A 26,369-nucleotide genomic window follows, 5' to 3' on the forward strand; every position below is an offset into this window, starting at 1 on the left:
GCATGCACTATCTAAACAAGCAGGGTGGGACCAAATCTCCACTGCTTTCCCAGCTGGCTCAGAAGATCTGGGATTGGGCCATACTCCATCAGATCACGCTCACAGCAGTCCACCTGCCAGGCATTTCCAACATTCTAGCAGATTCACTCAGTCGGTCAGCGTCATCGACCCACGAGTGGGATTTGTATCATCCGACTCTAGACTTTGTCTTCAGCCTTTGGGGTCACCCGGGCCTGGATCTCTTTGCAACTCCACAGAACAGCAAATGCCAGTCTTACGCAAGTTGGCTTCCCCACAGAGGGTCGTGCGGGAATGCCCTTTCGATGAACTGGTGCAAGATATTTGCCTATGCTTTTCCGCCTCTGATACCTCGGGTGTTGTGGAAAATGCGGAGACAACCATGCCACATTCTCCTGATTGCTCCCCGGTGGCCTCGGCAGGCATGGCTCTCGGAGTTACTGCTCCTCTCTAAATGCGAGCCCATCCTCCTTCGCCCCCGGCCGGACCTTCTAACAATGAACAACAGTCGGATCTGCCATCCGAATCCCAGTTCACTCAAATTGTCTGCCTGGAACCTGAGCACCTTGAATTTGCTCAATTGAATATTTCACCTGCCTGCAGGGAAGTTCTTGCCAAGGCGCGGGCGCCTTCCACGGTAAAGACCTCATACTAAAGTGGAAGCGCTTCTGTCATTGGTGTTCGTCTTTCAACATTCACCCAGTGCACGCCTCTCCATCACAGATTCTGCCTTTCTTTTTGCAGCTAGCCCAGTCAGGATTGTCTCATTCCACTCTAAAGGTCTTTTTGGCAGCAATTTCTCGTTTTCGCCAGGACGGCTCTTCCTCCCTCTACTCATCTAGAGTGATTCAGCAATTCTTTAAAGGATTGTTCCACATGTTCCCACCCATTCGGCGCCCTCCGCCCACATGGCGTCTTAACATCGTATTGGCGCAACTTATGAAGGCGCCCTTTGAGCCCATCCACTCAGCGGATTTAAAATTTATGTCCTGGAAGGTCGCCCTCCTGCTGGCTCTGACTTCTTCACGCCGAGTAAGTGACATTCACGCTTTCACAATACAGCCTCCTTTTCTCCAATTTAAATCGGACTGTGTAATCCTTCGCACTAATCCAGCTTTCATGCCCAAGGTGCCGTCTGACTTTCATCTTAATGAACCTGTGATTTAAAAAAATAATAATTCCTAATCCGCAATCTCCTGCGGAACAGAGTCTACATTCTTTGGACTTAAAGAGGTGCCTCAAGTTTTATATCAACAGAACAGCACCCTTTCGCCAATCGGATCAACTGTTCGTTGCCTATGGGCGAACCTGCAAAGGACATTTCGTTACTAAACCAACCATTGCACGTTGGATTTCTTCAGCTATATCCTTTTGCCATCAGAAGGCTGGCAAGCCTCTTCCTTCCGGAGTGAGGGCGCATTCTATAAAGGGCGATGTCCTCCTCCACTGCCTTATTCGCAGGTGTGCCCATTCACCAGATCTGCCGAGCAGCTACGTGGTCCAGCAGGCACACTTTCACGAGGCACTACTGCCTGGAGGCTATCAACGAAGCCGATACAGCAGTGGGCCGAGCAGTTCTTCGCAACCTCTTCAAGTAAAGGTGAGCCTCTGTTGCTTCCCCCCTCCTTGGGTTGTTATCAGTTTTCTGGCTCTTCATGCCATGTTATTGTATTTCATGCATTGTTTGATACAGCCTCTTCTGGCTGCAGAGTACTGCTCACTATTCTATTCAAGCATGTGAATCTATGAAAGACACCCGAATAGTGGAGAAGAACAAATGTTACTTACCTGTAAACTGTGGTTCTCCAGTATTGGTGTCTTTCATAGATTCACATGCGACCCACCCTCCTCCCCTCAGAGGCTCTCTTCTCCTCATTAGACTCTTTTGTCACTCTTGTGCTACGAAAATCTGAGGGCCTGAGCCTCTGAGGAGAAGGCTCTAGAGGGTGCTTGCGCCTGATTGGCTGGAGTTTGGACTATAAAAACGACATGGATATGTCAGTAAAGAGATTCCTGTTTCAATGCTTTCCTATGTGTCAATGTTATCCTATGGTACTTTTGACTTGATATGTTATTTTAAACTATATAAAGTTTATTTATATATGTATTTTATTCTTATATAGTTTATGTATGTATATATATACATGAGACTTATTGCTTTTTATGTACCGTGGGACTCCCACTTCGACGACGGGGAATATTCAAGCATGTGAATCTATGAAAGACACCAATACTGGAGAACCACAGTTTACAGGTAAGTAACATTTGTTCTTATATTTTGACTTACTTTGACCGCATATTCTATCGTATATATTTTCAATGACAATTGAATGCTCAGAGGAAAGCACCACATTTTCTTTGAGGTCTAGCGTGTCTAAACATACAAACCTAATTTCCCCTTAGAGGTAATGCATAAATTGTCATGTAGGAAGTCTTAACATGGTAAGAAAAAGCTGTGGCTCTATATTCATTTTTGTCTAGTCTGGTTTATGTCTTTCTCTTAGTGGATTTGATCATCTGCAAGTTTACTGGAGGTGCTTGATGGTTTTGTTTGATGTCAGACAGTAGAGTCTGGTTTCAGTAGGTTACAGTGTACAACCCCATTCACAGTCATGGGGTAACTGGTGTGAGGATATGAGTGCAAGGGCTCTTTTACCTGTGCACCCAATGGTGAGACTGCCGACTGTCTAAGTATGCATGATGGAATTGGGGTGCATGAACATCCTTTTTGATTTAAGCCTTCCCCACTGTACCTGAACCCTGGGCCCTTCCCCTTTTCTGATGTTGTAATACACATAGCTTTATGCCCAGTCTACAGAATTCCTCTGTCAATGAGACTTTCCTGTAGTTACCTTCAAGGGAGACCAAAAAAGAAAAATATGACAAAACAAAAAGATGCAATCCCTCCTGATGTTAAAGGATTTCAAATTTTGAAGAAAGCACCCTCAAAGGACTAGGAATACAGGCCATCTTGATATATTTGTATTTCATCTGGGCTTCAAGGAGACACTGACCCGATCAGAGGAGAAAAGTTGCCAATGACAGAAGCTTGAGGCAGCTGTTTTTCTTCTCATTGCCCGAGCTAGGCTTAGATCCTCGAAAAGTACTGTTATTGTGACACAAGGTTTAGTCTTCCAAAGGCCTGTAGGAAGGACCTCTTTAGAGTGGATGCCACCAGCTAGGTTTGGTAGCCTTGCAGCCTGGCTGGATAGTATAGCCACAACAGCTTCTGGGAGACCCTATAGTCGAGGAGTTGCAAACAGTTTTCCAGAACTGCAAAGTGTGTTGAGCCTACACTGTCCATGGAGTCAGCTAGAGATGATAGGGACCACCAGTCTAAAACTCCTGTCTATCCCTGCTATTGCAGAGTTACACAGGGAGGTGGGTTCATCATCCTACTGTTGAATTCAGGACACAGCTAGTATAGACAGCCTTCATAAAACATATTGGCAAATCCAAACATTTTGGATTTAATAGCGAAAGTGCTTCCTAACTGATGGGTGAGTTTGTGTGTGTATTTCTGTGGAATTGTAGAACATAATGTGTGGTTTGAGTGAGTGGGTGGGTGAATGCGAGTAGGTGAGTGATCAGGGGTGATAGTGAGGGTTAATATAATTATTTAGGTGAATATGAATGGGTGGGTGGATGAAATATGATTTCTTAATATGGGTAGGTGGATCTGCTTATGTAGGTGGGTCAGTGTAACAGGACAACCAGATATAGCTATAACATCACATAAATGGAACCCTCAGGACAGTCCACATCAAGATATGAATGCCCAAGGAGTCTTAACTACCTTTAACCCACCAGACCAGTGTAGGGCTGTTGGACATTTAATTAAGGCACTGTTACATAGGGGCTGATTTTAATTTTGGCAGAGAGGGTACTCGCTTGCAATGGTGACAGAGTGAGTACGCTCTCCACCAAACTGTTGGCCCGCCCACCTCATTTAGAGAATAAAAGCGCATAGATGATGGAGCCTGCTCCAGCCCTGTCACCTACATTCTCCTCCAACGGCCTGACGGAGCACAGCCCATCAGAGGTTATCCATCTGACTGCCCATCACATTTAAAGTGGGGGTCAGATGGCTTTTTGGCTCTCCTGGTGGTGACACTGTCTTCTGCCATCCCAATGGATTAGCCTCCGACAACCATACTCCAAATCAGCCCCATACTTTGCATAACTGTCGGGGACATACATTTGGGTTCTCTACCCAGTGTAATAGTAACACTTGTCATTTTCAGCAATTAAAAATGGCAAAGATATGCTACTAGGTGCTACATAAGGTGCAAGACAAAAACAGGTTAATGTGCTGGTCTCAATAATTAAGGATGTGAAGTAGACACGCCTTTATTGTAGTGAGTGATGTCAAGCTCATTACAGACCATCGCCCCCGACTCTGGTTGCTCTCACCGAGCTCAAGCACTAGGGAGTCCGCTCCTCCGTTCTTTGGAAAGAATGAGGGGCTGTTTTATTCTGCTAAGGATGATGTTTCTATTGTTGACTTTCCCTTGCTGCCCTTGGTGTCCCTTATAATCACCACAGACTAACAAATATAAAACTGCACAATAATCCAATTGAGCGATCCAAACATGAAAGAAAGTGTAATCAAGCAGATTTCGGAAAGTGGTTGAACCAATGTCATTTTCTGTGTATTGTGTTGTGAATGAGCCCTGGAAATTTAAAGATTTTCATCTAAGCAGAATACTTAATGTTCCGGATTGAGTGGTTGGGATGGGGTAGGTGGGAATCATGTAGGGAACCCTGGGATAAAACTAAAGATGTCTCATTTTGTTGTGTTTAAAGTTAGCTATATAAAGGGAGAGCAACACAAAGTCTTTATATGTACGCTCCCCTGTGTTGTCTCTAGCTGTGCAGTTTTCCTGTGTTTTTCAAGGTGTGCTTTACTCTAGTTTCTCTCATTGTTCCTAGGCACTCTTGTGATTCCCAGCCTCACCTTCTGGTTCTTCAATGCTCTACTGATGGTCATGGATGCTACAGGAAAACCCACTGCGATCACCCGTTACAGAATCCAGCTTGGCAAGAACAGTCCAGTAAGTATACCAGCTCAGTTCAGGTGCCCAAAACAGTTCTATAGGTATACTGACCGGGTATAGATGGCTAGCACAGTCCTTTATGTCATCCCAGTACAAACAGCAAGAGCAGTCCAAATAGGTATACCAGCCCAGTCCAATGCAGGTGATCAAAACAGCACTGCAGTTATACCAGTCCAATAGAAATGGTCAAAAAAGCCCTGAATGTATACCAGAAAAGGCACCCAAAACAGTACACAGACCAGCACAGGTGACAGAAACAGTTTTATATATATATCATTTTTCACTGAAAAAAACATAGGTTTCAGGGACGTTATAGTTAGTTGGACATTTCAGTTGTACAAAACCAGAGAAATTCCGCTGTTATATTCAGTTCAGCTAACTATAACTCGCACCCCCGCAATGCACTGCTGATGATGTCACATATTACATCATTCATGACATGGTCAGTGACATCACTGATGACATCTCAAATGACATCACTGATGACATCACCCAGTGAGTGTGTGTTTCTGTAAAGTTTAAATATGTTTAATATATACACCAATGTGTATTGAAGAATGAGTGGGTGTATGAGTGTCTGAATGGAGGATTTAGTAGGTGCGTGACTGACTGTATAAGTGAGTGATTAAATGTATCTTACTGAATGCATGGGTTAGGGAATAAACTGTGTGAATGTCTGTATCAGTCTGCCTGTTGGTGTGTAAGCGGCTGCATGGGTTGGTCAGTAGCTACATGAGTGTCTATATGGGTTATTTGATTGATTGCCTGAGTATTTGTATGGGTGCCTGAGTGTGTGTGTGAGTAGGTGGGAGGTGTGTGACTTTGTGCATAGATGTGTGAGTGTTTGATTCACTGGGTGTATGGGTTCAAGAGTGCATGTGGAAATAGCTGTATAGGTGGGTGATGTGTATATGGGTGTATTGGTGAGTGAATGGATGTCTCAGTGGTACATGTCAAAGTAACTACATATATAAAAGACAGTCTATGTGAGAGTTGGAGTATATAAATGACTATACGTGAGAGTCAGTGATTGTGAGAGTGGCTGTATGGATGAGTGTGTACTTGTATCAGTGATTGTATAAGAGAGTAAGTATGCATTAGTATCTGTATGAATAAGTGATGTGGTGTGGGTATAACTGTATAGGTGAGTAAATGGAAGTATGATTGATTCTTTGCATTACTGACTAGGTGTGTGAGTAACTCCATGGATGAGTAGCGGTGTGTGAGTGTCTGTATAGGTGTATGACTGCATATGATAGTGTTGTATGTATGAGTGATTGTTTGGGTCAATGAGTGGATGTGTGTGTAGACCTAGGAATCAGTGAGTGCGTATGTAGTAACTGCTATTGGTATGTCTATGGTTTCGAAAATGGTAGTCTGTATTTTAGAGTGGGTGTATCAAAGGTTATATTAGGGTGTGAGGAGGTGCATCAGATTTTCAAGTGGATGATGTCATCAGTGATGTTATTTGAGATGTCATCAGTGATGTCATCAATGATGTCACTGACTATGTCATGAATGATGTAATATGTGACATCATCAGCAGTGCATTGCGGGGGCGCGAGTTATAGTTAGCTGAACTAACTTTAATGGCAGAATTTCTCTGGTTTTGTACGAGTGAAATGTCCAACTAACTATAACGTCCCTGAAACCTATGGTTTTTTCAGTGAATTTCTAATGTTTTTTTAACTGCTAATTTCCAACTATAACGTGCCTGAAACCTATGGTTTTTTCAGTGTATTTCAAAGGTTTTTTAAATGCTGATTTCTAACTATAGCGTGCCTGAAACCTATTGTTTTTTCAGTGAATTTCTAAGGTTTTTTAAATGCTAATTTCTAACTATAATATCCCTATTAAGTTCCCTTGAATCCTGAGGGTCTCTGGGGGCCAACTAGCCCACCAGGTACCTCCAGTAAGCGCCACAGAGCTGCGTTGCAGAGAGGTGTTCCGAGGCCACGCCCCTTTTTACACCACGCTGCAAACGCGGCTTCTGGCACACTGCTCCTTGGAGGATGACGTCCACTTGTGTCCTGGGGTCCTCAGGACACAAGAGGACCTCATCGCCCCACCAGCAGTCGCCCCCCCCAAAAATTTCCTCTCACGAGCAATGTGAACAGCTTGCAACCTATTTCATCGAAAAAATTCAGAAAATTTACGCAACCTTTCCGCAGATTGCTCCTCTCAAGGAAGCTCCCATGACCACGACCCCTAACATCCTACCTCTGTCCCTAATTCCTGCCATCACCGCTGCAGACCTGACCAAACTAGGCAAGAAAGTGGAGTCTGGCTCTCCAGCGGATCCCATGAGCCCTTCCCATTTCATGTCTTCAATGGACTTCTTGTCATCCCCCATGCTGAACATCCTCAACATCTCCTTCGCCACAGGACTCGTACCCATCGCTTGGAAACAAGCATGGCTATCACCGATAATTAAAAAACCCACCCTGGACCCCACCAAGCCAGAAAACTTTCGGCCCATTTCCCTTCTCCCATGGATGTCCAAAATTGCCGAAACCCATGTAAATGAGTCTCTGTCGAAACACCTGGACAATCATGGAATCCTGGACCCTTCCCAAAATGGCTTCCGTGCAGGCCACAGTACGGAGTCTGCCCTACTAGCTACCTCGGAGCGTCTCCGGATGATTCTAGATGCCGGTCATAGTGCTGCGCTGATCCTCCTCGATCTCAGCGCAGCCTTTGACACGGTATCTCATAACATCCTGCTAGAACGTCTGGAGACTACCGGTGTGACTGGCCCGGCACTTGCATGGTTCCGATCCTTTTTCAAGGATAGATCATTCAAGGTGTCTGCCCCTCCTTACCTCTCTAAACCTCACCCCATCGCTCAGGGGGTTCCACAGGGTTCAGCGCTGAGCCCCTCCCTCTTCAACCTATACGTCCAGCCACTCACGGACGTAGCTAGAGAATGGGGGCTCACGCTTGTATCATACGCGGACGACACCCAGTTGGTTGTCACCCTCTCGGAAAGCCCGTCCGCCATGGCATCCAACTTCAAAGAGGGTATGTCTGCTGTGGCTCGCTGGATGACGGACAACTACCTCCAACTCAACGCCGGAAAAACCGAGGTGCTCCTCCTGGGCCGTAACATCAGCCTCTGGAACGAGCACTGGTGGCCGTCATCCTTAGGCAACACCCCACTCCCCAAAAGCTGTGTGAAAAATCTGGGAGTCTGGGTTGATGCCAACCTTAGTTTCCAATCCCACACAAAAAAGGTGGCAGCCACCTGCATAGGCCTTTTAAGGAACCTCAGGCCCATACTTGGGCTCTTCGATGCCAAGGCCCGCCAGCTCATTATCCAGGCCACCATTCTATCACGCCTGGACTACGCTAATGTCCTCCTGTTGGGAGCTAATAAAGCGGAAACAGCCAGATTCCAACGCATTCAAAATGCGGCAGCTAGAACGCTGGTTGGCCTCCCACGGAGGTGCTCAGCCAGAGCCACCATCCGCAAGCTCCACTGGCTACCCGTGGACCACAGAATCCAATTCAAGGCCTTAGTCATGATCTTTAAGATCGTGAAACTGGGAAGCCCCCCTCTGCTTCGAAGCCTTGTCCAACCCTACGTCCCTGGTCGTGCTCTTCGCTCTACCAACCAACTCCTCTTGTCAATCCCTTGGTTTCGACTCTGCCGAACTGGAGGCCGCTCCTTTGGGGTCCTTGGCCCCAAACTGTGGAACGATCTCCCCCTCAGCATTCGCACTATTGACTCCCTCCCTGCTTTCCGCAAAGCAATTAAGACTCATCTCTTCCCTGCCGCCTAGTTACCCCTCCCCCTCCACCTCAGATTAGTTTGTCTGTTCTCAGCGCCGGGACACCCCTTTGCCGGGGTAGCTGTTGCGCTCTACCAAATCAATCAAATCAAAATCAAATCAAATTGTTTTTTCAGTGAATTTCTAAGGTTTTTTAAATGCTAATTTCTAACTATAATATCCCTATTAAGTTCCCTTGAATCCTGAGGGTCTCTGGGGGCCAACTAGCCCACCAGGTACCTCCAGTAAGCGCCACAGAGCTGCGTTGCAGAGAGGTGTTCCGAGGCCACGCCCCTTTTTACACCACGCTGCAAACGCGGCTTCTGGCACACTGCTCCTTGGAGGATGACGTCCACTTGTGTCCTGGGGTCCTCAGGACACAAGAGGACCTCATCGCCCCACCAGCAGTGCACCAGAAGCCGTCTACTATGATTCTGCAAACTAGGCCAAGCACAACTCATTCTGCACTTGATATTCAGATGGCAAGCAGTCACAGGTTTCTCTGCAAGGTAGTGTTTGGAGCACAAGCTCAGAACTCAACAATCAACCAACATATTAAATCACATGCCCAGTCTAGTGCTTGTATTTTTTAATATAAAGCACCTTTAATTACACAGTAGTACTGAATATTACACAGTTCATTTGCCAGAACCCCTGATCACAATTTCCTTGTGGGCGCTGCACCCCTTTCCTCCTCTTTGTGGTTTCTCCCATCTAGGTGACCCTATCTAGGATTGTCCCTCAGCATGCTTTGGTGAAAGAATGAATAATAGTCAGGTGCAGATTACGTTTTCCCAAAAGTCAAATGTTTAATCAGTTCACTGCTCAGTTTTCTTTTACCCCTACTGTCGTAGCGGGCAAAAAACTCTTAAGTCCTTGTGCTCATCTCCATGTGTTTGAAGCAGCTCAGTCCAGACGCAGGCGTTAGCCCATGGTAATCTTATGTGGCCTCCACAGCGGCTGCTGGGGAGGTCTGCCGTGATTCGCATCTTCACATAACACAGCCGTCCTGAACTGATGGTTGCCACCTGGTGGGTTTGGGCTCTGATGCTACTGTGCAGATGCCTTTGGAAATCATAGTCCGCTTGTGGGCCAAAATGGATGCAAGGGAAGGCAATTGCAGCCTTATCCAGGCCTATCACACAGCCAGGCAGCTGCAGCCCAGCAGCGACTATATACTCAGCACAGTATTTACATACATTACCCAGGCTGAAACACATGGCAAGGCAGCTGTAGCCAACCTCATGCAACGCACATGGCAGACAGCTGCAGATCTAACTCGGGCTGATACATACAGCAGGCAGTTGCAGCCCTGAACCGGGCCAATACACATGCAGGGTAGACACAGCCTGCCTGGGGCCGATGTACGGATGTACATAGCTTTTCGTGTATCTCACCTGGAACCTCAGAAAGAGACTGGGAGACCCTCTGTAGCATGGGTCACTTCTGGCTTCATGCTCTCAGGCAGTCTGCTTCTATGTTTTTCCTTAGGACAGTACATGTGGGTTTTGCCTCTTGTACAGTGTGACCTCTTGCATGGCCAAGCAGACTTCTTCCCTTTTTCAGCAGGCAGACCGGCTTCTAAGCACTAGGAAAACTATCAGCATCTTCAGGAGAAAGTGCAGAAATCTGGTGATGTCCTCTCACCACTGTGTGTCAGACAGACACCAGCCCTGGTTCTCAGCAGTCCTTCGAGTACTCTGTGAAGACTTCCTTTCCTTAATGAAGAACATGGAACTAGAACTAAAAGTCGTTGCTTGGGTTCCACGTTTATACATGTTTTTTCTTAATGGGATGTCAGCCTACTTCTCAAACTTCAGAATCTGCGTGGAGTGGTTCTCTTTCAAGTGTCCTTCTGATGCTGTTCTCCTTTGTGTAAAGTGATGCTTCTCAGAGCAGGTAGCCCTGGGCTGTCTCCAAAGGGAGCATCCACCACATAGGCACAATGAAGTGTGAGGTTTCTGCACTTTTCTATCATCAGTGTCCCTGAAGAAGTAATTAGGGACAAAAGTGCAGGCCTGATCTATAAACGTCCTCAGCTAGCACAACAGAAAGTGCAGGCCCAATTCTCTACCCTTACATCAACCAAACGGCAGTGCTCAGGAAGAAATAACCAGGAGCTCTTTACTAACAAGGGGTCATATTTACAAGCCCCTATCGCCACAAACTTCACTTTTTATGACGTTCCTGTGGTGATAAACTGTTCGCCTTATTTACAAGGTGGTGTTAAGCCACTTAACGTGGTTTAATGCCGCCTAGTGAATAAGGCCCCCTTTCACGCTACACTTTTTTCTCTCATTATTTTAGTTCAGGCAACACATTTAATTACTAGTATACGTTGTTTAACATGACATGGGTTAGGTTGTAATCTTGACATTGCTTACATTCTAACACCGTATCAGATATGACACTTTTTTGCTATACTGATTCATAACATCACAGGCTAGTGCATGCACTTATCCCTCTATCCGCTCCTATCGCTTATTTTGTTTATTCTGTTGCAGAGTCCCTTTTGCCAGTTCACTTCCTTGACGCTTGCTCGCTTGCTCTCCCCCCACTTCCCCCATCTCCTTTCCCACCAGATATGCCTGAAAAGGGGACCAGTAATTTCTGGGAGAGCAACTAGCATGTGGCAACAATTCGTTATAGACATCCGAATGTGTTTTGCAATACACCATGTCTGACTTCCATTCCTGTAGTGTAGGAGCTGGGTCTTTCGCCCACCTCATTGTTATGCGACGTTTGGCCAGCAACAATCCAATTGCCACCAGCTTCCTGTTGCGCGTGCTGATTGCTTTGTCGTGCCCTAGCAGTGCAAGCATGGTATCAATCTCCAGTGTAGTGCCAGTAATGATGCTCAGTTCAAGGAAAATGTTTCTCTAATATCTTGCAATCCCGGGCAATACCATGCTCATGTATAAAATCGGCAGTGTGTGCGTGACAACGTGGGCATTCCCTTGTGTCCCTAGGTCCATATCTGAAGAGTCTCTCAGGGGTGTAATATATTCTATTTATGTACTTAAAGTGAATAAGCCTGTGTCTGCCATTTAGAGACACTGAACGGGTCACTGAGCAACAGTGCTGCCAACATGTATCATCTATCGGTTTCTCCAAATCCCTCTGCCATTCAAGTCATGCTTTCATGAACTTCGGCCTGCTCTACTGCAACGATGCATATATTTTCTTATCAAGCTAGCGGGAGAGCCTGACTGTATTAGTGTTGTCAGTGCAGATATGTTCGGAGGTTCCTGCATATCCTCTCCTAATATTCCCCGCAGGGCATGCCTCACTCTAAAATATTGAAACCGTGCTATGGACTTTCTGCTCGCTGCGTTCCCTTGCAGGGCTTCCCATCCTTTAACCACCCCGTTTTCAAAGAGATCCCCATTTTGGTGATTCCAAACATTTGTAATGCATGCACCACCCCCCTTTCCTGACTTATTTCCAGCCAAGCACACCCTTCCACTTCCATATGCGGGGAGTACAGTAGAGAGCCTGCGTAATATTCCAGAATTCGTTTCCAGGCGTGAGTTATTGAATTCAGGGAGTCCAATACTACGTGTTTCCTTGTAGGGGTCCTAAATAGCGTGCAGGAGAGCGTGTGAGGAATGGCTGTGACATTTTCAAGATGTTTGTGTGGTAGTGTTTGCTTGCTATCTAGCCAATAGAATGCCGGCACACCCTGCGCTGCTCTGTAGTATAACTTCAAATCGGGCACATTAAGGCCACCTATGTCGTAGGGTAGCACTAATATCTTCCATTGCACCCTGGGCTGCTTTCCCGCCCAGACCAGCCTCAGCAGTAAGGACCATCATTTGTGGAAGAATGCTCGCAACAGTGTTATTGGGATATTCTGGAACAGAAACAAAAACCTGGGGAGTGCTACCATCTCAATAATTGCGACGCACCCCATTAGAGATAAAGGGAGTGTAATGCACCTTTTGATGCCGCCCTCCAATTTCTGTATTGCTTTACCATAATTTTCCCTCAGCACCTGCTCTGGATCTGTGTGTATTTGTATTCCGAAGTACCGAACCGGTTCCTCTGTCCATTGAAGGGGAAAATGCGATGTTATCGGAGTTGTGCTGGTGGAAAGTGGAAAGATAATGGACGTGTCCCAGTTGATCTGGAGCCCTCGGAGGCCACCAAAGCGGACTACCTCTCACAGCACTGCAGATAGATTCCTATCCGGGTCTCGCACGTATAATAGTGTGTCATTAGAATACGCTGAAGCTATTAACTTGTAGCCAGGGAACCGTATACTTCTGTTTCCATGATATTCCCTTAATGAACAGGCTAGTGGTTCTGCGACTATGGCGTATAGCAGGGGCGACAGAGGACACCCTTGCCTGGTGCCCCTCGTAATCTCCAGAGGGTTTGTGATTATGTTTTCCACTCGTACTCTAGCCGTGGGTTTATTTTACAGTACATTAATAAGCTTAAGGTATATTTCCCCAACCCCAATTTACAGAGTACCACGGTTAAAAACCCCACTCAACTGAGTCGAACGTCTTTTCGGCATCAAGAAGCACCGCTGTGGCCTTTACCTCCAGATCTATATATTGAATGGCACCGAATAATGTCCTTAAACTGTATAATAATGAACGATCCAGAACAAATCCTGCCTGTTCTGCACTCACTACTTCTGGTAGTAAGAATGGTGCCGAATAATGTCCTTAAATTGTATGTTAATGAACGACCGGAACAAATCCTGCCTGTTTTGCACTCACCACTTCTGGTAGTAAGAGTGCCAGTCTGTTGGCCAGGATTTTTGCGTATATTTTCGTATCTACATTCAAAAGTGTACGATGAGCAGTTGGCTGGGCTTTTGCCCAGCTTTAATAGTGTAGCTACTAATGCTTTGCGCATAATTGGGGCCATAATTCCTATTTCTGTTATTTCTTCATATAGTGTTACCAAGTGTGGAAAGTGGATCTTGAAACTCCTTATAAAACGCCACTGTTAGGCCATCTGTCCCCGGTGCTTTCCCTGCCTTCATTCCGGCAAATGCCTCTTTTATTTTGAATGGGTTCAACGGGGACATAAGGAATTCCCTGTGTTCCAGGGTAGGCCATTGCATTTTTATATAATCTAGATAATCCGCCGTGGCGGCCCCATCAAATGTGATGCGCGAGCTGTAAAGATTAGCATAATATCGCTTAAATCTATCCGCTATCTGTTCAGTAACAGTGAGCACCTTGCCCTCCTCATCTAATATGCTTGTGATTACTGTGGTTTCTCTATTAGGGTGTAGCAGTGACGCTAATGCTGCGTTGGGATGTTCCCCCTCCCATATCTCCTCGCTGCGGCGTACTTACCCAGGTGCCTGACCTCGTCATTAGCCGTGTCTTGATAATCAGTAAGCTTGGTCTTAATATCTCCCAAGGTTCCCGCATCACCTGTTCTTTTAAGTTGTGCTGCTAATACTGCTATTTCTTTCTCCAGCTGCATCAACTTATTCCAGATAGATTTTAGGACTCCTGCATGCTTAGTTATCGTGATCCACCTAATATGCAACTTGAAAGCTTCCAACACTGTACTAAAGTGGTCCACTCTGCCAGTGTTTATGCCAAAGTATTCCTCTATTGCTTGCACCATCTCTGCCTTAAATACTGGGTCAAGCAATGAATAGGGGGGGAAATCTCCAGGAGAACAGCGCCATCCGACGCGGCCACATTGAGAAATCTAGAATTACTGGAGAGTGATCTGAAAAAGTGCATGGAAGTGGCTTACAGTTAACTGTTCTTGTTATGAGGCTTTGTGATATGAACCAGTAATCTATACGCGTATGCTTATCATACACGGACGAGTAGTGCATGTATCCCCCCTTGTGCGGTTGCTGTTGTATCTACCCTCCTTGTCAGTTTGTGTGTTCGTCAATTGGATCCCTGCTTTACCATTTGTCCATATGAGGACGCCTCGGGCATGGGATGTGAAGCCTTCTGTGTGAAAAGTTCCCCGCATTCTTTGCTTTGTTAAGATGGTCATGTCCAGTGGTAAGTGCATTTCCTGTAGTATGGCTATATCTACTTTCTGTCTCTTTAAGTATGCCACTACTTTCCTGAGCTTTCTTTGATCATTAAGACCAAGCACAGTCCATGTGATGAACCTTAGCTGCGGTGTCCATAGTTTCCCTATTTCACTCTGTGCTCCTTGTGCCATCTCTGCTCTATGGTCAGTGTTTGTCCCAGTGTTTCATTTCTTCTGAACTTTAACACTAACGTTTCAACCCCGACCCCCCACACAATATGCCACCCAACATTGCATTGCGGTAACTGTTCCCTCCTCCTCCCATATGAACACCCCCCCTTCCCTGTATTCAAAATTAACACCCAATCATAGTGTTAGACATTGTGGAGTACACGTGGGGGTGAATGTTGCCCGCCATACTTGAACCTGTTGGTCCAGAAGCGCCGACCAGCAAGTGCCGTTTTGCGTATTGCTTGTCGCCCACTGATGTTAGTGTTTATGGGCCTTATTCCCTTATCGTGCCTACAGCCCAGTCTGTATAATCTGCTAACTTGCTGCCTAATTCTTGTGTATGAGCTGTTTACATAACGTTCTTGCCCTGGAGATCCACCTCTGGTGCCTACCATTTATTAAATTGTGGGCAGGGCCTCTAGGTGGAACGTGTATAGATTTGTTTGTTTAACTATTCCCATTGCCTGGGCAATGCCCTGTATTCCAAACTAACAGTAACTCAGTTTCTTTGCAACCAGTCCATGACTCGTCACAACGTCCCACATTTCTCTTCCTGCTCTTTCCGACCGGGGGCAGGATACTTGACTGTTCATACATTTGGCAATACTGTTGTTGTTCTTCTTCCGCTGGTGCTATCTCATCTTCTGCGCTGACCCTGTGCGGTTAGGTCCACTTGCTGCCTAATGCTCCTCTTTGAGGAAGTGGAACAGTTGTTTTGGGTTTCGGGTCCATAAAGAAGTGTGCCTTTCACTCCACCTGGACACACAGTTTGGCTGGGTACATCATGTTAAACTACAGGTGAAGTTCACGGAGTTTCCTCTTGACCGGGACTAACAGCCTCCTTGCTTCCTGCACCTGTTGAGTAAAATCTGGGAACATGGACAATTCCTTCCCTTTGTACTTCAATGTCTGTAATTTCCTAGCCTTGCGAAGAGCAGCATCCCAGTTGCGATAGTTGAGAATCCTCGTCACTAAGGGCCGAGGAGGTGCTCCCTTGGAGCCAGTGATCGATGCGCCGCTCCACCACGAAAAGCTCAGTGAACGTGTCACTACCAAGGATTGTGATCAGGAGGGTCTCCACGAATAATTCCATATTGTCTATATGCGTTGTCTACGAGACTCCTATGACACGCAGATTGTTCCTCCTGGAATGTGCTTCTAAGTCTTCGGCTTTGGCTCTCAGTAGATGTATCGTTTTAGCCATCTGCCTTTGCTCTGCGGAGTCTGCCGCTATGACGTCTTCAGCATCCGAGACCCGCTTTTTGACTGTGTTTAGTCTCTCTGCATGTTTATCAAGTCTCTCCATCATCCTAGCCATGCGGAAGGTCAATGCGTCGATTTTACCGTCAATCTTCGTGAGGCTTCGCTGCATGGCTATGAGTATCTGCTTCCGGTCTGCATCTAGGGTTTGTTCCGCCTCCTCAACTTCCGGTTCCACGCTGATGTGATCTGGTTCTTTGGACCTGGAGTTCTTTCGATCTCCGAAGTGCAGCTTGCGCTGATGTTTTGTCCATCTTCCCCATGGTGCAGGGTGTTTCTATAGCCTGTACTCTCGTTACAAACCAAGGCGTCGCCGCACAGACCCCTGTGTCACACATTGTGATTGCAAAGGATATTCGGGAACCCGCTACAAGGTCACAGATGGCGCGGTGCACCAGGCCCCCTACAGCATACGGTCTTAATGTGCACACTCAAAGTCCTTGCCGCTGTGCCTGCCTCTTGAGGCTTCTATGCTCTGCACACCACTTCTAGTGTTCGGTCAGATGGTGGTGTGTGAATCACCATGTGCAATCTTTGGCCTGCACTTTTCTCTGCATGCCTCCTGATTGCGACCGTTACGTTGGCCCTCTAGGTGCTCCTGTCACAAGGGGTGCTCTCAGGCAATATCATCAGGTATCTTGTTCATAAGCACCGGATTGACTGTTGTGCCACCTTTTGCTTCCCCCAGAGCGCCAGCAATCCTTAATGCTCCCTCATAGGCGTATCTGGGTTGTGTTTTGCACTGTTTCTCAGTGCCTTACCGGAGCCTCCTTTGTTGATTATCGAAGACAGCCCTTTGTCTATAGCATGTGGTCCCGTAATCTGTCTACTGTGAGCTTCTGTAGCATCAGGGCTCATGTGGCCCTGCCCATGCGCCGGGCTACTCGCAACCCCTCCCGCGAGGAATGGGATCTTACTTGGACTGCCAGCCAAATGGGTCCCACGTTGCTCTGTGCATCGCGGTCTATTTCTGAGGACCGCGTTGGTATCATGCAGTGGCGGCCTAATGTACAACTGCTGCCAGGAGCGCATTTATGGTTGTACCACGCCCCCCAGAGTCACCGCTCCGGGCTATTGCCCTTGGCCGTGTCCGTTTCTCCAGGGCTGTTTGGACGCTCAGCTCTCTGGGTCGTTAAGGTCCGCACATTACGGTCGGAGGGGGCACAGCCTGTGCCTTGCTAAGCGATGTAGCCCCTTCTTGCCTCTCCACTCGCCACGGCTCACTTCACTTCTGTGTGGGGCAAACAAATTCGGATGGCACCGCGTTCTATTTCCCAGCTGCCATTTTAGCCTCAGGGGGATCTCTGTGATGGGAGTGATTTCTCTCACTTCAGGAATGCAGCTCCAGGATCCGACACCAGATTCCCTACGTTGGGTTGTCTATAAGGCAGTTCTGAGCTTATTTCATATTGTTTGAAACTGTGGGTGATAGGATTTTGCTGATACGGTGATCGGCCAGCTGGAGCTCTACTTCTTTGCGGCCCTCTTGGAGCCAGGCAAGCTCCGCCCCGTTTCACGCTACACTTAGCATGAAAGGTGCATGCAATGGGTGTTGCGGTGGGCGTTCCGCCACAACACTCATTGATTTTGATGCTGCCCCCAATTTACAAGGGTGGCGTAAGTAGGAGGCAGAGCCAACATTAAGACCAGGGAAAGCCTGGCCTTAACATGGCGCAAAGAGGAGAAATGCTTAATTTCTCCTCGTTTTACTGTTTCTATGTGTGCTGCATTTTGCAGCACCCATAGAAACAGCAGATCGCCATGAATAAGCACATAAACAATCATTTAAAAAAATGACAATTTGTAACTTCTATGTGTGCTGCACAATGCAGCACACATCGAAGATACAATTCTCCACTCTGGTTTGTTTATGTGCAGGAAGGGACACCTTCCTGGACATAAACAATCATTCCTCTCAATGGAGACACTCTTGCACTATGGTGCAAGGGTGCCTGCGTTGGCTCTAGGCATCTAGATATAGCGCTAGGGCAAACGCTGGGGTGCGCCACATTCTTGTGAATATACCGCATCCCTGCATTTTCAGAATGGCAGAGCGTGGTGTTAGCAATGTTTGCTTATCACCACTCTTTGCAATTCCCTTGTGAATATACCCCAAAGTCTTAATGTAATTTCTTTACTTATACTGTGCCAAACCATGGACATTCAAAATTAATCCCACTGCCTTCAGTACTCCGGCTCACACATACACAGAGTCTTACTACCACACATAAATTACTCACACTATACACACATTTGACATACAGACAGGTTGTCAGCACAAGGTTCTAGGTTTCACATAACAGTAGAAGATTACTCAAGAGGGGTCAGCAGGCCACACGGTCAATGACACAGATAAAAAAAAGTCTGGTCCTTTACACAATATCACAAAAACACAGTATACTTCCACCACTACAGGGACAGTTTCTGTCTACTATGAGGGCACGCTTGGTTCTCCACTTAAGGTCACAGGACAGGGTCTAGATCTCACATTGTCCAGGACAGACCTAGAACTCAGCGCACAAGGTAGATTAGCATGACGCCAGACCCAAAATAAAAGTCAGACTGCAGTGGTGTACCACTGCCATGAATACGTACAGGTATGTTTGGCTGTGGTACACACCCATATACCACACAGGGTGCATTCCTGTCCCAACACTAGCCTTGTACAGGTGGCATGAACAGCATAGGATGTGTATTCGCCAAGTGTAGAGAACATCCCAATAATTTGTACCAGCTTATTATAGGCAACACAATCATATACTTTGAATGAGTACCAGCCCAGTACATAGGTGAATAACAGCCCAGTAGGCATACCGTCCCAGTGCAGGTGCAAGAACATCCCTGTAATGTACACGGCCCATATAGACACAAAGAACAGCCCAATGTGTATACCAACCCGTACAGGTAGCAAAATAGCTATGGAATGTATAACAGGTCAGCATAGATGACAACAATAGCCTAGTAGCTACATCAGCACAGTGGGATGCATTACAGATAGGTAGCAGGAAGAGACCTGTTTGCATACCATTGTAGTTTCATGGGTGTGTTTGGGGTGTTGCACCCCCCCTAATTAATGTACTCTCTAGTAAATAGTTGTGTACTGGAGCTTTCAGTCACACATACTTGTTCTCCTCTCAGTTTTGAAATTCTTGAAAACCATTGCTTATTTTACAAGATATTGGGCCAGATGTAGGAAGCCAAATAGCGAGAGCAAACGCTAAAATTCGCTATTTGGCAGCGAGCAATGTAGGTAAGTTTAAACCTACTCGCAAAATACGGAATCGCAAAAGTGCGATTCCTTATTTTGCGCAAGCATTTAGAGAATCGCAATTTGCAATTCCCTAAATGCTATGCTGGTAGGCATCGCAAATTGCGATTTTGCCTTAAGGAATCGCAAAATACAACCAACTTCAATTTGGTGGAATTTTGCGATTTCATTTCAAAAAGCACTTTTTGGCTTTTTACGAAGTGCCATGTGGCACACATACATGTCCTTAGGGCATGTATGTGCGCCACATGTGCACACATGCACATTTCAGGGGTGCAACAGGGTGTCCTTTTGGAACCTTTGCACCCTTGAAATTGCACCCGCAATTTGCGAGTGCCTCTTGGTGACTCGCAAATTGCAGGCGCAAATCCTATTCATTCCTATGGGCCTCTTGGCCCATAGGAATGAATGGGATGGGATTCCTTGATTGCGAATCTCAATTTGCGATTCACAATTAAGGAATAATAAGGAATCACAAATATTTTTGCGATTCCTACCTACATTCAGTTTTGCGAGTCCTTAATAGCGATTCGGTAAAAATCGCTATTAAGGACTCGCAAAATTGAATTCACCTACATCTGGCCCATTGTCTTTTAAGTAACCTTAACAATATGCACTGCTATCTCTTACCACTACACCTTAAGCCCCTTCATGCTCTGCTTCTCCAATAATGTATATTACCATGATATGCCAGCGTGACTGTTAAGAAATTTGAAGCTGCCCTCCCCCCCTAATCTTACTGACCAAGCTACTCCATGTATATAAGGAAAGCAAAGACTGCAAAAACAAGCTCAAGCAGCAGAACCTTCTCTGTTTGTAAGCCAGAAAAGCCACGTGTGTATACATCAAGATCAGATCTGCATGCTCACCAGAACACTCTTTTATGTATGCCAACCGAGTAACGTTATTGAGAACTTCTCAGCTGTGCATGCGTGGCACCAGGCCGCTAAACCATCCCATCACATAAAACAACCCAGCTTATACAGAAAGAAGAGCCTTCTGTGTAATACTTCAGTACACTCCGCAGTAAAAGTCCTGCATGCATTCTTCTCGCATGAACACAGAGATGGGTTTCCAGCCTTTTGTGTATTAAGAGCTATTTATATTAAACGAAAATCATCGCAAGTTACTAATATTATTAGTGTAACAGTGACCACATGAGACAAGGTTACATTACTGCACCCCATGTCCAAGTATACCTGCAGTGATCACCTCTGTACATTTGCAGGGTTACCAGCAGTAATGTAAAAAAGGCATTGTCAATTTAGAATGTCTACACATAGGTAATGCATGCCAGACACAGTGCCCCTGGTTCAAAAGTAATCACATTAGAAATAAGTCTCCACACATGATTTATCACTCAAAATCAAATACGTCTTGGAATACACAGTTCTGTCACACATATGTTCATTTAACCAAGACATTTTTTCTAACTTAGAAGATTTGGATGCACTCAGGAGAGCTACTGACAGGTAGCTGCAGAGCTACCAGTAGCTCATGAGCTACTCATTGGAGATGCCTGTTCTATGCACACAGAACCGACACAGGCCATGCGCCTGCAGGCATAGCTCGGTGTGTTTTATACCTCTGCAAAGGCCATCTCTACACCCTTAAGTAGCCCTTTTTCGCTCCCGAAACTAACACATGACACTTTGATTTTTTGTTTTGAATGTTGTCTTTGTATGGTTTTACATGTAATGTGTGGTTCTTCTGAGTGCGTGAGGGAATGGGTTTTCTTGCATAGCTCATACTGTGAACGGAATCACCTGTAAATGCTTCAGGGAGTTTTGGGAGTACGTTTAGTAATCATTGAAGATGGCAAATTGTGAGCACTAATGCCTGATTACTTCCTTCATAGCAGAGCTAGCTTTGCAGGTCTGGGCGTTTTTGAGTAGAGAGGGTGAGTTGCCTGTATGGGGAGAGGGAAATGGGAGAGAAAGAAGAGGGATAACACTACAGAGATAACACCAGGGACGACTGAAGAGGCCATGTTGGGCAAACTGAGAATTTCATGGTAGAAGTCTGTCTCGCACTTCATGGAAACGATTGCATCTAATTCATCATTTGATTAGGAGGGAATAAGACATTTGTAGGAGATATGACTGTCCAAAGACTTTGGAAGAATGAGACATTTGTGTAAATCCCATCCTGCCTAGAAGTGGTTGAATGCCTCATGTATGACTTAACTGGGATTGCCATGGTTTTGAATGAGGCATTTATCTATGACATGTCCCATGTATGTTTATTGTGCCTGAGGCATGTCTCACATATGACTGATGTGGCTGCGACAGGTCTTATAGGTGGTTGATCTGTGTCAGATATGTTGGTTTTATTATTGTTGTGGATGCAACATATGTTGTTTCACAGAGTAGCCTATGGCATGTTTTGTGCATAATAAATGTGCCTATCATAAGGGTCATATATGGCAGTGCAGCTCCTTACATGTCATATTTATGACTGATGTAGCCATTGCATGTCTAATTTGACGGACCAGCCTGCAACATATTTAATGTATATAATGCGTAGCTGTCGCATGGCTCATGTATGACACATCTCATGCATTATTGACCCATCCATAAAATGCCTCAGATATGACTAACACTGCTTTTAAAATGGTTCATGTATGGCTGACTTCTGTTCCCTTCTCTTTATCTCCCTCAGGTAGACTTGGTCCGGCTGCGGCAGGCGGCTCTGACTGTGCTGTGTAACCAGGTCTTTATTTCGTTACCTATGGTGATGGTTATGTATCCCATAATGCACTGGAGGGGGAACCCTTGTGGGCCGGAGCTGCCCACCTTTCACTGGGTTCTGCTGGAGCTGTCCATCTTCACCCTCATTGAGGAGGTGCTTTTCTACTACTCTCACCGGTGAGTCTACCCAAAGGCTGGGCCACAGTATAGGTGGTCAATGGACTGGGGATTCTGAGAGTGGGCCAGAGAGAGGGAGGCCCTCCTTGGGTCACATAGGACATGGGAGAGTTGTTCCGTGAGCCTGCGAACGGCACTCAACCTCAATGTGTCTGAGATTGGTACTTTATGAGCCTGAAAGTGGCACTCAAAATCATCTGAATATGAAGAGTATCTCTCACTGTCCTGATAATCTTTATTTCTGGAGATGCTTTATTTGTAAAGCCTTCACTTCAATGCAGGTAAATATTTTCCACTCCCCAAAACATTAGTAATCCTTACTGGAGAAGGTACATTGTGTTTGTAGTATGTGTGGTTGTAGATACACATGCTGTGCGTAGTCTGCCATCTAGTGTTGGGCTCGGAAGTTGCAGGTTGTTTTTTTCTGAAGAAGTCTTTCGAGTTATGAGGTGTAGTGTAGATGCACATGGTCTCCATCTTCATTGTGAGATTGTTTTTGTCCGCCAACGGGTTCAGACGTGATCCCCGAATGGTTCATATGCCTACAGGAGGATATTCAGGTTCTTCTCTCCAAAGGAGCCATAGAGCTCGCACCCCTGCAACACCTCGGCTAGGGTGTCTATTCCCTGTGTTTCCTATTCTCCAAGAAGGAAGGCTCCCTCAGACCAATCCTTGACCTCCATCACCTCAACAGGTACATTCTGTCAGAGCACTTTCACATGGTAACCCTACAGGATGTCATCCCTCTATTACAGCAAGGTGACTTCATGTCCACCCTCGACCTGATGGATGCGTACTTTCACATCCCAATCCATCCAGCTCATCGCTGTTACCTCGGATTCAGGGTAAATGGTCAACACTATGAGTTCAAGGTTTTGCCTTTCGTAGTCACCACAGCTCCAAGGGTTTTCACAAAATGTCTAGCAGTGGTAGCTGCTCATCTAAGCAGGGTGGGAATCCATGTGTTTCCTTACCTGGATGACTGGCTGATAAAGAGTACAAACAAACAAGAATACCTGGTCCATTTCAGGCCACAGTCTCCCTCCTTCACAATAATTGCCACACAATCCCACTTGGAGCCACTTCAAATTCAACCCTTCCTAAGGTCGGTCCTCAGCTAAATAGAGGGAAACACCTTCTCCAGCCCTCAAAGGATTCAAGCTTTCCAACACAAAAACCAACTGCCAGCTACACCTAGTCATGTGACCCAGGATCAGGCTACAGGTACCAAATGGTTAGGACAAGAAAACGCCAACTTTCTAAAAGTGGCGTTTATAGAATTGTGATTGACAATTTGACTTTACCATTAAAGAGGGCTTTTAATTAGAATTCTTTAGACACCAAACCCAATCTGTCTACCTGCTCCCAATTCGAAGTTGCAGCTTATTAAATATAATAGGGTAACTCCAATGTTATCCTATAAAAACAGGTGGGCCTTTCAGTAGTGAAAAAGAGATTTTTCACTACCAGAACATGTAAAACTCAAAAGTGTATGTCTTACTTATTAAATATACTGCATCCTGCCTTCTAGGCTATTCAGGGTCTACCCTGGGAGTGACTTATATGTATTAAAAAAAAAGGTTTAGGCCAGCCAAAAGGTTTAATTTCATCACTAACTCCTTCTCTGTCCTTCTGTGCCCCTTACAGTGTGTATGGTAGGTCTGTATGCTTCGTTAAGTACATAAATACACTCTTGCAGCAATCCAAGGTACCCAAACTCTTTGACCTCAGGAGGCAAATGGCTAAGTTGAGCTGCCTGGGGTCCGGGTGTCTCTTCCGCAGTCTTGGGTGAGAATGTCAGGTCTGTTTGGGAGCTTCTCATGTGGGATAACTGAAATTTCAAGTTGGGCAGAGAACCATGGTTGTCTGGCCCATGTTGGAGAAACCAGGATGAGGGAAGTTCCTGCCCCTCTTGGAACCTTAATATTTTCCTTACCAGACTAATGGGTCCACTCTTAGAGCCCATGAATTCATGCCCATTTCAAATTCTCTCATGGAAAGTTGTCTTTCTTTTCGCAATTATCTCATTCAGGTGCATCAGTGAATTACAAGCCCTCACACTTCAAGAACTATTTTTCCAAGTCCACAAGGATAAAGCGGTTCTCAGAACTAATCCCAAGTGGTCTCTGCCTTCCACCTTAATAAATCTATTGAACTCCAGATCCTCTTCCCACACCCGGACTCGGTAACTGAAAAGCACTCCACATGAAAAAGCACTCCACACTCTAGATGTTAAACATGCACTTATGTATTACATTGATAGACCCGAATGTTTTTTTAAGACACAACAATTGTTTGTAGCTTTCTGTATACTATATAAAGGACATGCCATTTCAAAGGTGGGACTAGCCAGGTGGATAGTCGAGTGCATATAGACCTATTATATTAAAGCTAAAAGAACCCTACCCTCCCGCTCTCTACCACATTTCACCCACAAGCAGGGTGCTACTATGGCTGTCCTGTCCTAGGAAAAATTCCTATAGCAAACATCTGTAAAGCTGAAACTTGGTCCACGCCATGCACGTTTACAAAACATTATTGTGTGAATGTGTTGTCAAGTGAACAAGCCAGAGTTGGTCAAGCTGTCCTTAGGATTTTGTTTCAAACCTTTGCCCCATTTACTGGCCAACCACTGCTTAGGGGAGGACTGCTTTTTAGTCTATGCACAGCATGTGTATCTACAGCCACACATACTATGAATGGAATATGTTACTTATCCTAAAAGCATTTGTTTGTTGCATGTAGTGCTGTAGGTCCACATGCACCACCCTCCACCCTAGGAACCAGTGACTGATGCATTCTGTTTTCCTCTGTGATATATTCTTTGTAGTACTTGGTCACCAGTTTCTTTTTTATACGCACTACTCTTTATTTACACTCACCCTTTGGGCGAAAAAGTATATAAAAATGGAGTCAATGACCATGTGGAGGAGTCAGAGACCTTTTGACTCGAAAGTCTTCTTCGAAGAAAAACAGCTTGCAATGTCCGAGCCCAACACTAATGGCAGGAGTAAGCAAAGCATGTAAATCTACAGCAGTACATACAACAAGCAGATGCTTACAGGGTAAGTAACAGATTACTTCTATAGAGCATGCTTAAATGTACTCATTTGCAGAGTAATTAAGATTGTGGGACTGTAGGATTTGGATAGAGAATATAATAAAATACTTTCAGGAACATGGATATTCAATTGGCGTGGTTACTGTCCAGTTGGAGCACATTTCAGTTGTCTATTCCAGAACTAGATACTCAGTGTATGTGTACTAGATACACTATAGTATGTACACCGCTTTTAATACTATCCCCACCTGCGTTAGACTAAACACAACTCCAGTACCCTCCTGCGTGCTCCAATAGTGGAGCAGGCCTACCAGCTAAACTACTCTTCTTTCTCAACTGTATTTTATTTATTTGTTAAAGAACTTGGGAGTGCTAAAAGACCTACGACTGTAGTGCTTAACCAATGGATTATCTCTAAAGCTTGAGCTCTAGCATGTGCATATTCAAATCCCTCGCAGTTCCATAGCTCCGATTTTTGCACCGGTGGAGTGACCCGTGCAATGTTTGGCAGGCATAAAGACAATTACTAGGGCAGGGCACCTCTTTTTGTCTACGACTGTCAAATAAACCGTGTTAAAAAAGTGTCCCTTCAGGACTCTGCTGTTATTTATTTTGTTTACAAATTTTTATTAGTGTTAAATTTAATCACAAACAACGTTATGCTGAAGTCATCATCTTGACAACTTGTCGTAGTCACCTGCTACTAGTATACAGATGCATTGTCATTTTTTGAAGGTTCTGAACTTGTAATAAATATATATATCTTCATGTTCAATGACATTAAACAAAGCCAATCCGTATTTAGCATAATATTCTGATACAAAGAACCCATGGTGTACGTCACAAAAAACACTATCAAAAACCCTT

The 26,369-nt window shown here is 45.5% G+C and overlaps 1 protein-coding gene across 3 annotated transcripts in view; it reads left to right on the top strand.

Annotated features, from left to right (window-relative positions):
* Positions 1-26,369, top strand: part of FAXDC2 (fatty acid hydroxylase domain containing 2) — a 162,699-nt gene that overhangs the window by 125,783 nt on the left and 10,547 nt on the right. For all 3 annotated transcript variants that reach the window (XM_085617632.1, XM_085617630.1, XM_085617631.1), the window contains 2 exons: positions 4,951-5,072; positions 22,236-22,441. In XM_085617632.1, the coding sequence (XP_085473758.1) occupies positions 4,951-5,072; positions 22,236-22,441 (328 nt within the window). The remainder of the gene's footprint in view (positions 1-4,950; positions 5,073-22,235; positions 22,442-26,369) is intronic.

This window comes from Triturus cristatus, chromosome 7 (genome assembly GCF_964204655.1).
Source record: "Triturus cristatus chromosome 7, aTriCri1.1, whole genome shotgun sequence".
In the NCBI taxonomy this organism is placed as follows: Eukaryota; Metazoa; Chordata; class Amphibia; order Caudata; family Salamandridae; genus Triturus; species Triturus cristatus.